The sequence below is a fragment of the Nesoenas mayeri genome (assembly GCF_963082525.1).
Source record: "Nesoenas mayeri genome assembly, chromosome: 17".
Taxonomy (NCBI): domain Eukaryota; kingdom Metazoa; phylum Chordata; class Aves; order Columbiformes; family Columbidae; genus Nesoenas; species Nesoenas mayeri.
This window is the reverse complement of record NC_137565.1, coordinates 4,365,444-4,381,271: the sequence shown is the minus strand read 5'-3', so window position 1 is coordinate 4,381,271 and position 15,828 is coordinate 4,365,444. Positions and strand designations below refer to the sequence as shown.

The 15,828-nt window shown below is 43.6% G+C and overlaps 1 protein-coding gene across 1 annotated transcript in view; it reads left to right on the top strand.

Annotated features, from left to right (window-relative positions):
* Positions 1–15,828, top strand: part of LOC308047262 (lysine-specific demethylase 2B-like) — a gene marked incomplete at its 3' end in the record, with an annotated part of 84,639 nt that overhangs the window by 2,119 nt on the left and 66,692 nt on the right. Inside the window, exons 3-5 of the mRNA XM_080355627.1 lie at positions 5,902–6,046; positions 9,033–9,111; positions 13,975–14,021. Of these exons, the coding sequence (XP_080211753.1) occupies positions 5,902–6,046; positions 9,033–9,111; positions 13,975–14,021 (271 nt within the window). The remainder of the gene's footprint in view (positions 1–5,901; positions 6,047–9,032; positions 9,112–13,974; positions 14,022–15,828) is intronic.

The following is a 15,828-nucleotide window of genomic DNA, read 5'->3' as shown; positions in this document are numbered from 1 at the left end:
TTCCTCCGTGTCTCAAGCAAACATTTAAGTCTTTGTCATTTAGTTCCTGTGGAATCATATTTTGCATTGCTGCTCATAAGCTATGAAAAACGTTCATGTAAGTGTACATAACCAGGATTTTGTTTTTTCTGTGCAAAATTACAGTTGAACTGTAACATAATGGGTGAATACTACTGCACAAATAATAGGGCCTGACCTGTTCCCTAAAATCAGATTTCTCTAAAAAAAAATCCTGCAAGAGACATACAGCTCAGAAGGACTTTAAGTGTCTTTCTAAAGAGTTGTATTAAAATAGACTCTTTGAACTCTATTGTCTCTCTGTTCTTCTGTCCATCACTCCTATTACTGTTTATCAGGAAGGACTTTGAAAGATAACAACGTTGCGCACTGATGTATTGTTGAGCTCATATTTCATTCAAGGAAACAGTACAGAAAAGGACCTACTGAATCAGTAAAGAAATCTCATCTCATACCATCCTCTTTCCAATGTGCAATTTTAGGCTCCCCAAGCCCCAGTATTATAGCTTTAAAATAAACAATATTTATTTTTCTATCAGAAATTTAAAAACCGGTTTGTTCAACAGGAAAACACAAATTAAGAATCAAGCCTTCTAAAACACTGGGACTGTAGCAGTGTACCCTTTTTCCCCTTTCTGTCCCATTTCATAGCTCCATTCTGAGGTACAAACTAAACCAGGGTAAATTCTTTTACTCCCAACTCTAATTACTCGTTACTACACACCTCTGCACTGCCACTCTAGGGTTAGCTGAAACAAAAAGAGTCAGCCATGGTTAATTAACTCTTAGAAATGCTTCAGGGAGTTCTTGTGGCATCATGCTGGAGGTCAAAGCCGTGGTTGGATGTTCCCTCTGATCAGTGCAGTTGCAGGAGGCCACCAAAAGGGTGTAGTCCTGCACTCCTCCAGCTCACCCCGCAGATCACACCCATCGAATGGCTGCGGAGCTTCAGTGAATTCACCTAGTGAAAAAAATAAATACATTTCTTAATGGGTGCGTTTTTTTTCTGGATCAGGTCACTGAACTGACTTACCCTGTGGCTACACGAACACCAGACCTAGTGCAGGAGAAAGGAGGGACACACACGCAAGAGAAAGGGAACTGGCTCTTTGAGCAGCAGGCTGTTATTACCCCTAATTAGAGGCAATGTCAACCCATTCTCTGGATCATTTATGCATGAACACAATCGGAGCACGTGGCAGAAGTCCAAGTTTCTTTCCAGAAAGCCCTGAGAAATCTGCACACTGTCACAAGGATCCTCATCATTTTTTTGCTGCTAAAAATGTACTGCTGTGTTTTCTGTAGGAGGATGGAATAAGAAGAATAGGTTCACCATGTACCATATGATTAATGTGATACGATACTGAGCATGCAAAGGTGCTACCCTCTCACAGCAGTTTTTCTAAAACATATTTCCAGCTTCGCATGCAAATCATCACTTCCATTTGTTCTTGTACCAAAACCAAATCAGGTTACCACAAAATGGAAATGATGGTAGATCTGCATTAAAAACAACACATTAGATGTTGCAAAAGGCACATAAAGGTTTGTCAGCAGTCCCAAGCAGCAAGGAGGTTAAGACAAGCATCTCTGCAAGTCTCATCTAAAGTAGAGCTTAAAGTTTAGTTCGTGGAATATCCGCAGAGGAAAGTGTTTGACCTGTCATGTCCACAAAAAAAAAAAAGTGTAATTTTAAACTTATTTCATAAAACAATGAAATGGTTAAATATCTAGTCTTCCATGTTAACCCAAGGCATCACGTGGAATTGTGGGTCTTACAGGATAAAAGATAATTTAAAAAATGCTTTAGGATTATTTCAGTCCACTCTGAAATATCTATGTTTGAAAGCTTAATAGGGGTGAAATTAAACCATTTCTTCACACAGCCTTCCCAAGCGCAAGTTCTCATTTTAGCATGAGCCCTGCAGTACAAGTTTAATTAAATGACAGCTCCTACTTCACGCTAACAAGGTCAGGATCCAGCCCATTGTCATGATTAGAGCTTAATCTCAACATTTTAAGATTACATTAAGTTACATTAACATCCAGTAAAAAAGTTTTATTGTGGGTTGGTGGTGTTTTTTTGTTTGTTTCTTTCTTTTAATAGAGTTCAGACTGGTCCATTTCTCAATAATCACTGCTCCCTTTTCACGGTATTTATAGGTGAAATGTTTTTGGGGGGTATTTTTGCCTGTGCCGGGCACCGCCTGTCAGGGCCCAGCTCCGGCACTGCTGGAAACCTGCGCCGTGACCCGTTTGGAGGGGAAACGAGCCCAACACTCATCTGCCGGCACTTGACCTGTGGCCTGAAGCACACGGGTTTAATATTGCTTTTAAATGTCTTCATCCTATCTAATGCAGCTGTGGATGTTCTCATCATCCACATCCTACCACCCCCCCTTTTTTTCTTTCTAGTTCTGTTGAGACAGTTTTTTTGTTATTTATACACTGATTCCAGTACTATTTCAATGGTAAAATGAATTGTAGTTTAAGAGAAATCATTTCTGTCTTAAAACAAGGTTAAAAACGTGGTTTATATTTTTGGGAATCAATTGATTGAAATAGTGCTATTTCCGAAATGCATTTATTTCCATACTTCAGTAATGTGCTCTGGTCTTTCCAGGTGTATGTGGTTAATACAGTCTTTAGTGAGCTTGCTGAATACACCAAAAGTCTCAGATTGCTCAAGTCCAAAAAAAAAAGAAAGAAAAATGAATTTATTTTCTTTAGTGTATCTGTTCTGTCTTTTTTGGTGGACTTTTGTAGAATGGATGGATTATATGTTTTTGGTCTGATGATTCTCTAGTAACATCCATTTATCTTGTACAAGTGCTCTGGCCTCAATCCTACAGATGTACACATGCATTTCATTTTAAGATTGAGTAATCTTGGTTGAAAGGTCAACATATGCATACATCTTTTCAGGATTATGAATTAATAATGCACTTGCTATAACAGACATCTGGAATCCACACTTCAGTATATAGCCTATAACAACACTTCTATATGATAATAAAGTTCAATCATCCGCAAATAGCGAGATGTTAGAGAAAGATTACACGATTTTTCAAGATTCTGCAAACAGTTATTGGCAGATGCAGAAGGAGAAACTCACTGCCTTAAATCCTGAATTAGAACTCAATCCTCTCCTGTTTTTATTCACGTCATGGTTCATTAAAATAGGGATCTTTCCAAAGAGATGACTGGCAAGGCTTGAAAAGTGGAGCTTTAATGTGTTTTATCTTCTTTTTAATATTTAAGACATTCATATAGTACCCAGAAAGTAACTGGTTAGGTATGCAAAGGGAAACTTGATGATTGTGAATGTTTCTGTTGGTAGAAGCACACAGGAATAGTAAAGAAAAAAATGCCATATTTTAAGAAAAACTTCAGTCTCTTTTTAACTGATCTGAGATTGGAAGCCATAAAAAGACTGTTTGAAATTTACTTGATCTGTACTGGGATCAGAGCACTCCCCGTTTTTGCTGGCCCAGGACAGACAACAGCAAACAAGCACTTATGAAGGTAGAGACACGTTTATTCTCAATATCCATATAAAAAAATTGCAAAAAGCAAAGCAGAGGAGCCGTGTCGAAGCCATCAGCCCCCAGCCATGGGTTTAGGTACTTTCTATGTCCCTTGGGGTGCAGGAGGAGGTCAAGGATGCAGAGGGTTGGGAACCCAGAGGCTTTTGAAAGCCTGCGCTCTGATCCCGCTCATGCAATAAGATAGTCCCAACATTTGCTCAGCATCAATTTAGATTAAATGTGAACCGGTGCTCTAGAAATTAAACCCTAATAATTATTCGTAGGATCCCACAGTATCTCTATACTTAAGATTTTCAGTTTCAGTAGCTACTTTATGTAATTTTTACCTACTTTTTCATACGATTTCTACCTACCTGTTGTACACGCACGTCACAAAGGCAATTTCGCTTTATTTAACACCGAGTAACACATGATAGATGCTAGAACCTGCTCTCACAAGGCAAACACAGCCGCAGATCTTGGAGTAGCCCGGGGTGCCCTCAGCGGGGCCACCTGGCCGAGCCCCCCTAAGAGAGGAGCGCAGCGAAGCCGAGTGCTTAATTGCTCACAGTAATTAACCGCAATTCCATCTGTTAAGGTTATTTTCCGGTGTTTGCTGCGTTAACTCTCCGCTCTTCAGAGAAGCGCGCCCGGGTTTAACCAGGCTGCGCTCAGCCCGACCCCTCGGTTTTAAGCAAAACCGCGCAACTTTCCGGTACCCGCGCAGGGACCGCCCGCGCCTTTGTGGTGCCCCCTCCCCTCCGCGGGGCTCCGCGCCCGCTCAGCGCCTGCGTACGGCGCCCAGCACCGGCGGCCCAGCCCAGCCCGGTATCGCGCCGCCACCGCCCCCGGACACCCCCCCCCCCCCCCTCACCGCCACCCCCCCGCTCCTGTTTACGTTCCGGGCACTGCGACGCCTGCGCCCCCGCTCCGCACGCAGTTGCCTGAAAATGGTTCCTTAGGACTTTGCAAAACGCGTTGCCGCCGCCGCCCCCCTCCCCTTCCCTCCCCCTCCCCCCCCCCCAAAAAAAAAAAGTGCTGGTGCAAAATTGCAAAACTTTAGAGAGACCTGGCTGGCTTTTGTTTTTCCTCCTCCCCATTTGGGCCAAAAATGCAGGACAGGAACTGTTGACAATTAAGTGATGAAACTCTCCAAAAAAATGGAGGCAGAGAAAGACTCTGGAAGAAGATTGGTGTGTAGCTGGCTTCTGTCTATTTCCTATTTGTGCCTTTTAATTGATTTTTGATTAATTGTTTGCAAAGGGAGAAATGCATGTAAAACGCAGGCAGCGCAGCGACTTAGTTTGCGAGAGCAGCTTAGACACTGGGGAAGGGGGTGGAATTTAACCGAGGGGGAAGGAGAGGGTGGGACGATAATATATTATTATTTTTTTTCCTGTGGGTAAGGGTTTGTGCTGATCCACCGCGCGGGTGTGCAGGGCTTGCTGCCGGGCCGGGTTTGCAGGGAGAGATTTACCGGGAGAGGGACAGAGCCGGTGCACCGGGTCCCCGCCGTGCCCCCCACCCCCCAAAAAAAAACCCCGCACCGGGACCTACCTTTGTGCGCGGCCGCCCGTCCCCCGCTGCCGCCGGCATTGCCGGGGGGCCCCGCCGCCCCCAGCCCCGGCTCCGCCGCAACTTCCCGGGGTAGCAGCACCGGGCCTACATTCCCCCCCCCCCATTTAACTCATTCCGGCCCGCGGACCCCCCGGCTTTGGGCGCTGAGCAGCGTACGGGGGGAGCGGGGTGGGGGCTGCGCATCCATCGCGGCGTTACATAAAGCGATCTGGTTTTTAAATCGCGGCTTCCGGTGTGACTATGGAAACACTGGGATTATGTAAATACCGAAACCTGGATGCTGTGCATCAGATTGAGTGATTCCCCCCCCCCGCTTTCCTTTTCCCCAGGGATTTATCTTGTATTCACGTGCGAAAATAACAATAATAATAATAAAAATGATCGAGTTGCTAACGAGCACTGGCTGCCGTTCGCGTTTTTTAGCGGGACTGCAAACCCATCGGTGCTGTAGCTTGTGAATTTTGGGCGAGTTACGCCGCTCTCCTGCTCGCCTTCAAACGGCAGCTCCCGCACAGCAGCGCAAGTTTGAGTTTTCCTGCAGCCAAACACCTGTTATTCTTGTCTAGTTGCGTGTCACGGGATGGAAAAGGTTGTGCATGCAGCTGTGTTGCAGCTTGTTTGGGTTCAGGTTTTGTTCATCTGGTGTCTTGCCATCATAATTATGTCCCCCAGAATCTGTTTATCAAATTGTCCTGCACGATCTGTGACTTTTCCTCCCAACCGACCCCAATATTTGTTTTATTTTTCTGGACAATATGTTTGTTTTGTTTTTTTCTAGCGAGCCATTGACAGAATGCGGTACGATGAGAACGAGGACCTCTCGGACGTGGAGGAAATTGTCAGCATCAGGAGTTTCAATTTGGAAGAGAAATTAAAGAGTAAAACGTATCACGGGGATTTCGTGCATGCCATGGACGGGAAAGGTAACTGCCCGGGGGCGGGAGGGGGGTCCCGGTTGCCCGGCCCGGGCTCGCTCCGCTGCCGCCGCCTCCACGTGTCGCTCGGCGCCCCGGTTCGTATTTCGCGCCCGCATCCCCCGGCCCGGGGATCCGGTGACGCCGCCGGGCCGGGAGGCGGAGGGGGGAGTTGGCTGCTGCGGGGTCTGCCCGGCTCCCCCCCCCGCACCCCAAGGGCGGCTTTTGCTCCCACACGGTGCAGGGGGGGCGGCGCGGTGCTGAACGGCAGCGCCGTGCGCTCCCCAAGCCCCGGCGTGCTCCGCTGCCCTGACCCCGCGGCAGCGGGATGTGCAGGAATTCGGTCCTGGCAGAGGAGAGGCAGAAACCCCAGCCCCCACTCGGCCGGAGGTGATTCCCGCTCCCCCCTCCGCCCCGTGGAGTCCACGACCCCTTTGCAAAGGATGCCGTTGGTGAGCCGGGCTCGGAGACTTCAAAGTCAATAACTTTTCCGTGTTTCTGTCATATATTAAATTACAACGCTCCCGTCTCCAAAGTTACTTGTTTTGCTGAGGTGACTTAAATAACGAAGCGAAGCCAGATCGCGCAGCCTGGCAGGAAGGGAAATGGGAGAGGTTTTCCCGGGAGTCAGACGGGCCGGGGGATTTGCAAATCACCTTTATTTGCTGCAGCATTGTTGAAACGGATCCTGAATCCCAGATGGCTCTGGCCAAAGCCGGCCCCAGGGAGGACTCCCTGCCTAAGCCGGCGTTCTCAGGAAAGAGTAGCTCGGGTTGTAATCCTCCTGAAATGGCCATAACTATGGAGCCACTAATCTAGTTTAGAAAATTTCCTTTTCTCCCCTAGGTTTAGTTTTGCACGAGCATTTTAAGCTCCTTTTAGAAAAGTTAATGTGGTGGAGAAATTAAATACCTATCTTATTTAGGAAGGTATTTGTTTAGGAGATAAGCTCAACCCTGACCCCTCTTCCTCCAAACAATACACAAACACCTATTTTTTAGCTGGAAAATGTTAATTAATTTTCCAGAAAATGACTGCATTCTGCCCTCATCTTCCAAATACTCCAGTGGTTGCCATTGCTACATGGTAACTATAACACAATCCGCAGCTCCCTGGCTCAGCAGCTCTGAAATCTTTGGGTAGCTTTCTCCTTTCTAGGGAACTTGAAAATAAATGAGTGTCTTTTGTTATTTTGTTGTGGTCTGTGTCTGCTTTGTTCGACCCCACAAGGGATTTAAATGCTTTGTTGGGGCATTACCAAGAAAGGGTCTCCCCTCCTATTGGCTCTGTTTTTATTTTTACTATTGCTTTTTTATTTCTATAAAGCCAAGAGTTGCATTGAAGTGAGTCAAGACAATGACAGTGGTTAGTGAGAATAAAAAAGTCAGTTTGTAGGAACACATGGAATTGGTTGAGCTCTGTATTTTTAAGGCTACATATCTGCCTCTGCTTCTCCTGCTGATACAATTCGTGATGTTTGTTGACTTTCTGTCTTGGGTGAGAGGGTCCTTAAAAAAATACCTGTGGTTTATTTACTTGCTTACTTAAGGGCAGAACAGTTTTAATGAGAATTCCTAGGAGGAATGAAGATTCCTCTAGTACAGAAATATTTATTTGGTAACCTTAGTTAATTGGGCTATTCATTACACTTATTTTGAGACTGGTGGCAATGAAGTTTCTGTAATTTTAATGTTTTTGTAAGCGAGTAATTACTGTGCTCTGATTTGGTGACTTTAAGTAGGAATCCCTACTTGTCATAATTACTAACTGAAAACAGCAAGGAAAAAGTTGTGCAAATAGAGGGAAATACATCATCTGCAGGCTTCTTTCCCCTGTTTCTTTCAGTGTGGGGTTTTTATAGTAGAGAAGCATCATGGATAAGGAGCTTCTCCTGCTCTCCCAGGAAACATGTGTTAAACTACTTGTGTGTACCTGAATATAACACATGAAGTGTATTTGGCAGCCTGTAGTGTGTTCTGTAGTGCTGAAGAGTCAGTGTTTTCCAGTTTAAGGTAGCGTATGCATGTTCTATAAAGGTCATTTTTCCTGTTTAAAAGGGGAATAGCAGAACCATAGACACAGTGGCCACCGCAGGAATTCCTCCGCTCCCTGTGGCAGAAGGCTCCAAATGGGGTTTTTTTAGGCACCGCTCACCCAAATCGCTGCCTGGTGACTCCCCTCTAATCCCCAAATCACTGCTATTGTGTCAGACCATTGCATAAAGAGATCCTGGGGAAAGGCCAGTTCTTTGGAATCCTCTGAGTGAAGCAACAAGGTGATACTGCTCGGCGTTAACATAACAAACACGTCTAATGTTCGGTTTACTTGTGTGTTGCACTGTGACTCCCACCCAGAAACTGTTCCTTTTGCACCACTCCCTAAGTACCAGCGGCTGTGTGAGATTTCTGCTTATCAGCCCCTGCAGGTACATTGCAGATTAATTAAAAAACAAAACAAAAACAACTCTCTTGAAAGTAATAGTAACCCTTGCATAAAAACCTCTGATGTTTTCACAGAGTCAGGGCTTTCTGCTATATTTGGATAATGCTCACAAGAAAACGTGTTTTTTTTCCTCAAGTAGAAATGTATAACTCTAAATGTATAAACTTAAACATGCACTTTAAACTACACAATTGCCCCAAAAGTGCTTGGCTGATTTGCAGTGATTTAGTTAGGATTATCTTTCAACTGTTAATTTGGGATTTCATTACAGCCTGGGTGTTTCAACCCAGACCTTAATTGACAAACTCTGACTGGATTCTATTTTATGTGCATCAGTGAACAGGAAAAATAGAGAGCAGCTGGGAGACCATTGTCTGTCTTTTGGTTTCCGGTTTGGACCTAAAATATGCATTCTCTTTATATTTTTCTTTAAGTGATAGTGGAGTTCTTTGGTGAGAAGAGGGAAACGGGGAGCGTTTTGGGGAAATGTAATGTGAAGTGCCAATGCCATTGTAACTGATTTTGGATTTTTTTAAATTCATTATTCAAACAGATTTCACTTTTGAGTACGTGCAAAGAGAAGCTCTCAGAGTTCCCCTTATCTTCAGAAATAAGGATGGACTGGGAATTAAGTAAGTTACAACCAAATCTTGATGATTAATAAATGCTTTTATAAAATAACCATTATGCTTTCCACTTGTATGTGATATTTCTTTTGATGATCTCAAAATGTATTGCAATTAGTAAGACTGTCAGCACCCTTGAGAAGGGGAATGATTATTTTCCGCTTATAAACAAGCAGATAATGAGGTCTATAAAAGTTAAGTGCATACAGCGTGGTGCTACACAATCAAAACTAAGTCAGTGATGAAAGTTAGAAATCAAATTCAAAGGTTCTTGCATCTGATCTGTGCTGTAGCGACAGAACAACCCCCTTTCAGTTCTTGACTTCTCAATTGTTTTCTCCTTTACAGGTGGAATGTGTAATGATGCCTGTCATTTTCCATTAGAATTGTGTCTCTTCAGAATGTTACAGCTTTGTAAATATTTAATAGTGTCTAGTTAAAATGTGGTATTATTAGAGGCTTTTTGAGCTTGCATTTTGTTAATATCCAGTCATAAAGGATTTGATATTTTAATAAGGGAATCCTGAAAGTTTCTTTAGAAAAGTGACAGTCTGAGAGAGAAATATTAAAATTATATACTTTATCAGCCACATAATCCATAGTTTAGATCAATATTCCTTGATACTTTTGCAAATTAGGTCTGTGTAAATGATTATATCTGAAAGGCAGAAAATGAATCTTCTGAAAGCATAATTACTTTGCTCAGTTTCAGTTGGAACACCTCAAAGTTTAGGGAACCAAAGAGTCCCAATTATTTAATTAAAAACAATTAATTGACCAGTTTATTTCTTTGAGAGATGCTTCTCTTGGAGGAGTCATCTGAAAGACATATCTACTGTGGAAAACTATGGAGAATCATCTGAGACAACTGTTCTCTCGATATGCGTTGGTTTTAAACTGTGGCTTCTAAAGGGCGACTGATAGAAGCTTCCAGGATTTGTGCTGGAAGAAGCCGTCAGCTCTTCTCTTTAGGAAACAGAGACACTGCTGCATTCTCCGCAGAGATGCTCTCTGCATCTTGAGAATGGCTTTAGAAAACTTGGGGACCTGAAAAGGGGCAAAATATGCACCTTCTGGAGCAACCAGCAGTTCTCGCGGCCAGGTCTTCCACCCGTGCATGAGGACAGTCACAAATTCACCACAAGAAAGCTGGAGAGATGTTTCAGCTCCTCCTGTGCTACTGGTGCCTTCTCAGCTGGTGAGGTGTGAGCTCATCCTGCGGACACAAACATCACCAGGCTTCAGATCCTCAGCGCCAATGGCAAGTGCGTGACGGTGTGGGAGATGGTGACGAGTACCGGAGCTCGGACCAGCGTGTTCCTCTGCCTGGAGCAGACGGCGGTGCCTCCAGAACCTGGGCTGCTGATGTGCTGTAGGTGTTGGACAAGATCCTTCACAAAGACACCTTGTTTCTTGGTGTCTGTAAGCACAAGATGTAATCTATTTTTCTTCTTAATACCTCATTATTCAGGATTCCATAATGGGGCAATTTCCCCTCAGGCTTTTCGGCATTCAGATCTCATCTCACACATCATCCTTGGCTTCCCTATTGTTTGTGTGCCTGGAATCCAGAGAGCTGCCACCTGACTCTTCTCTCTTCGCTTGTGCTGAGCCGTGTGCTCTCGCTGAAGCCTCCTGGTGTGCCGCTGCCTTTGGAGAACCGTCTTTGCTCCTTCTTCATCCAAGGGTTCAGACTCCTCAAGCTACTGGGATCTTGGAAAGATTACAGCTTTCCTTTTTGTGTCAGGTGCTGCCTTGTTTTTCTTCCAGACGTGTTGTTTTCAGATCCATTTGCAGTCAGCTTTCCTATTCCTCTCTGGAAGTCACCAGTAATTTTTTGTTGAAACCTTGAAGAAGGGAGGACTTTGGCCTTCAGTAGTTATACACGATGTGTATGGACAGGCCGGGTTCTAGATGGGCTCCTGTGTTTTCCTGAGGCAAAAAAAAAGACCTGTCTTCAAATGCTTATGTGTGTGCACACATAACACAGCGTGAGCCCACATATAGATAACCACACCTCAGAGAAGACCCTTGAAAATAAGGAAGCTTTATTTGAAAGCGTTATCAGAGCAGTCAAATAAATACAGATTTTGGAACATGCAAGAAGTGAAGAAGCAAGAGGACGAAGTGCAGCATTTAATTTGCTGTGTTGAGCTTAAAATAGAAAGAACTGAGAGTCGAAATACCAAAGTTTATACTGGAATTTGGAGATCAGTCATCTCTCATAGGACATTCTAATATTTTTTGTTTAAATGAGCATGACTTAGTAGTTTGAAATGACGTTGTAAAGGAATTGTATACACGTGGGCATAAATGTCACTGGAGCGAGAGAAGATTGGAAGCACAGTCTTGTGTGTATTTTAAATTAAAGAAGTGAAAAGCGTGAGCACGCTTTCCTATTTGGCACTCTGCAGGATAACGCAATTTGATTTAATTTTATTTACCTCTCCACTTCTTACTTGTATCTATCAAAAGCAGCTGGCATGCAGTGGGTGTGCAGGTCCATAGCTGCTGTGTGCAGTGTATTCCAGCAAAGTCAGCGTAGTATTGAAACCTGCACGACCGATCCGAAACTTTGGGAGCTTTCAGCCTCGCCATCCTGACATTTACTGCTTGAATTGACGAGTGTCACCGTCTGCCGTCTTCCATCACCAGGGAGAGACTGGACGCTCTGCTTTTGGATCCGAATCATCTGCTGATGAAACTCGGGAACCTCATGTTCCACTTCAGGCTCTGGAGGAAATGGTGCTTTACTGGGTCTTTTCCAGATTTATAAACTTCTCCAGTTTTATAATGAAGCTGTGAGAATTGCTTTCCCTTCTATTTCTGCCCGCTGTTACTCGGATGGCCAGGAGCAGGAAAGTCCACCTGTGATCTCACGGCAGGACAGGAGCTGTTTTCCTCAGATTGGCCATTTCCAGGGTTATAACTTGGAGAGAAAATGCTATTTTGGAGAGGTGTTCCCCTGGTATCTGAACAGGGGTCATTGTGCATTGTGTTGTGGTTAATCAGATACGTATGTTAGCCAGCGCCCATCCTCCTTAGGGCCTGAATAGGAGACTTCTCTAGCAAACCTTTAAACATTTACTGAAATGCAAGTTTGCACCAGTGCACCCTGAGCTGTTGGCATTTCTGTTCTGTTTGGGGCAACATAGTTTGTGTATAACAGAATGCTGAAAATCTCAAATGTAGTCAGTCATATTATTCATATTATTCTTCATGTATTTTTTTAATGATATGCGAAATCTTTGGAAACATTCATAGTGTTCTTATGCAAGATGCATTTGCTTGAAAATTGCATAACAATTGCAGAACTGCTCAGTTGTTGCATTGTTGATATTCTGGATTTATATGCAGAAAAACAAATGGACCAGCAGAGAAAAAAACAAGGATATTCCAGATGTGCTCTCCAAAGAGCTAAACATGCAGTTTTATTGTTAGCCAGGGATGTATTCTTCCCATTTGAGTAACGTTTATTGCTGCTGGAGCTCTGAGAAAGACTTGTCTGCATCTGGGTAGGGTTGTTATCTATCTTGGTTATTGATTTTTATTTTGATTTATACAAATGTGAAAAAGATTGTCCATCTAATTGTTCCATGTGCCTGACATAAAATACAGGCAAGCTGGGGCATTTGAAGATAAGCCTTGCATGTTCTCATCGTCCACAAATAGTTCCTCCTTCCCCTACTTTTGATTTTCTAGTGCTTGGAAAAAAGATGAGCTCTGCATGAACTGAGGGTCAGGAGATTCAGGCTGTTTCTTTCTGGCGAGGGAGTGAATTCCAAAGCTGTGGGGCCCTTGTAGTTAAACGCAAAGATGTGAGGGTTGGCGAAGAACTAACACAAGATACGCTCCAGCCTCCGCATCCCACCAGGGGAAGGTGATAAGGATAGAAGAAAGTGGACAAACAGAATTTGGCAAATAGTTCTCAAGATACGTGCATGGCAGTAAACGCATTTTTTAACTTCACCTTTCAGTGTTTTCTTCATAGCAAAAACCTATTGCTCTAAAAGTTTGCTGTGGGCTGGCTCATTCTGATTTCTGACTGCATTATGTCAAAAGTGCTTTATGAGCAGAAGCAAGTGATTTCTCTTCCACCCAAGGCAGTACAAGAGGGACCAGGCACCAGGCTGGCAGCTCCCGCAGGGCTGTTTTTCACTACAATTCCTTACCCAGTTTTTGTGCAATTTGGAGCGTGGAAATACTGTCACGAAGGTGAAGTGAATCAGCTTTTAAACCGCGCTACTATTTTTGTTTTCTTTTTCTGTCCAGTCTACGTGTTGCAGAATTTTTCTCTCTACCTGACGTGTAGAACTCACTCACTCCATGTACTGGGGCTGCTGTCTAATTATATTAAAACCGAAAACATTGCCTGTGCTAGAAATGATCCTATAAATGAATCAACATGGGCGAGTCAATTATGCTACCATTTAATTTAGCTCTGAATTAGCCCAGATTGAATTGAACAACAATTTCCCTTCCCACCAAATAAAGCCTGGTCATCTTCTGCCAGTCAGGGAGGTTTGGAACAGCCATTAAACAAAAGGTCTGTAATTCATTACTTTTGATATTTTATTTCCAAGCAGTGAATCCAACCTGTGGTGATGTGACTTTGAACAAATGGCTTGTTCTATGCCTCGGTTTGTATCAATGATATTCACCTCGGGGTGAATACACTTGCCCATGCAAAGATGAGATGTATGTCATTAAAACTTGCTCTGTCCACACTTCCCAACGGCCTTGCTCGGTTCCACCTACTGCATCACGGACAAAGAGCACTATACATTTATTTCTCTTTTATTTTGGTAACAAAAGTGTACCCATACTTATCTTGACAGTATTTAACGTTGCTTTCTTTGCTAATTATAGAATGCCTGACCCGGATTTCACCGTCAGAGATGTGAAGCTATTAGTGGGTAAGTTATTTTGAATGCGCGGGATTAACTCTATACAGAAGAGAATTGCTTTGAAATACTTGTCCAGTTGTGTTTGTAGACATTTGTGATAACTCTCAGAATCTGGGAGAAGGCACGGAGAAGCAATTTGTGAATTAAAAAGGCTGGGAGAACCCTAATTAGTAGCTGTGCTGACCAGACTCTGATCTCATGCTGGATAATTGGCCATTTGAAAGAGAGCGAATGCTTTTGCTCCTAACAGGTGTCCTACATACACTTTTGTGATCCTGGAAAGCAGCAGCTCTATTGATCACGGTCCTATTTGTGTTTTTTCTAATCTGTTGTAGAGCATCTGTTTGTAAAAGGTGTGATTGGAGCCGGGTCACCTTTTGCCTGTGCTCTCCCCACCGTCTTTATCAGTGTCAGGCCAGGTCAGTGCTTTGAGGAGAGGTTGCCAAGAGAGACGGAGCACAAAGCCCCTCAAACCGCCTGACTTCTGATAAGACACAAACCAGAGGAGCGCTGACTCTAATCATCAGATACTTCCTAGCAATTTTTGCAAAAGAATTCCTTTTCAACTCTAAGAAAAGCTACATTTTGAGTAGGATGACACAGTATGTTTCCTTGAAATCTGCTTTTCCTGAAGATGGATGTGTTATTTGCTGTTTATCTGAAATTGTTCCTGGATAGTGATAGTGTACTCTGAAGTCGTCGCTGGCTGTATTAGCTGCCGTCCTTCACCCAGCCTTTCAACTGCATTCTTGCTATTTAGAACTCGCTGGCTTTATTTACACATGTTGTGGCAGGAATTAATCCTTTAAATTAGCCCAACCGCTGCATTCTGAAAGGCAAATCTCTGCAAATGACTCTTGAGTTTAACAATCAATAGGAATATCAAGTCTGGAGAAGATGTAGTTAAGAAAAACAAGGGAGAGGAACTTGTGCCTCATTTCTGGTCGCTGGGTTATCTGTGGGAGAGGGGTTATCTCTGATAACCTTCCTTCACAAACAAAACTTGGCTGTGGTGCTTTATTTATGACCATTTATAAGTGAGGGAAAAAAAGGCCGCAAACCTCTTTGGCAGCAAATGTGAGGGAAGCGGTGTGGGAGGTGCCATTCGGTGCCATTTCTGTCGCTCAATCCGCAGTTCAATTAGGAAATCATACGAGGGTATTCAAAAGTCCTACATCTTATGGATTTCCCCTGCACATGCACATTTTAAAGTACAGAATAGCTCTTCTTGCTGCGGAGGAGCCTTGTGCATAGAACTTCTAATTATCTGTTTGTTATTTTGTGTGAATTTGTTGCGTAGCTGATAAACTGCCATTTCTGTGCTGAAGTTGGGGTCTGACTTTGGGATGTTTTGGACCAGCGTGGTGTTGCATAACAACATTGTTTTTCCTGTATAACAGGCAAAGTGTGGGAGTTGCGTTTCCTCAAGATTGGTGTCCCTTGAAATATTGGGGGGGGTGGAGATTCCTGTGTACAGGGCCAGCGGAGAAAGAGGATATTTATAAATAAAATGAGATTTATAAAACAATGGAGCAGAAATAACAATCGTAATTAACTCTGAGATTAACTTTAAAAGTGTGCGGTTTCTCACAGCTGGTTCAGCAATCCATGGATACGCCCCAGGCCAGGTACCGCACATCACGGGCCTTTTTGAATTGTGTTTGGACAAAGTCCCTTTGGAGTCATTGTGCTGTAATTCAGTCAAGACCATTGTCACCTGCTGTCTTTTTTTAATACGTTGATGACTTCTGGCATCGCGGCTGGAAACTTTGATTCAAAAGATCTGAAATATTTAGGAAATGGACTGTAAGTTACA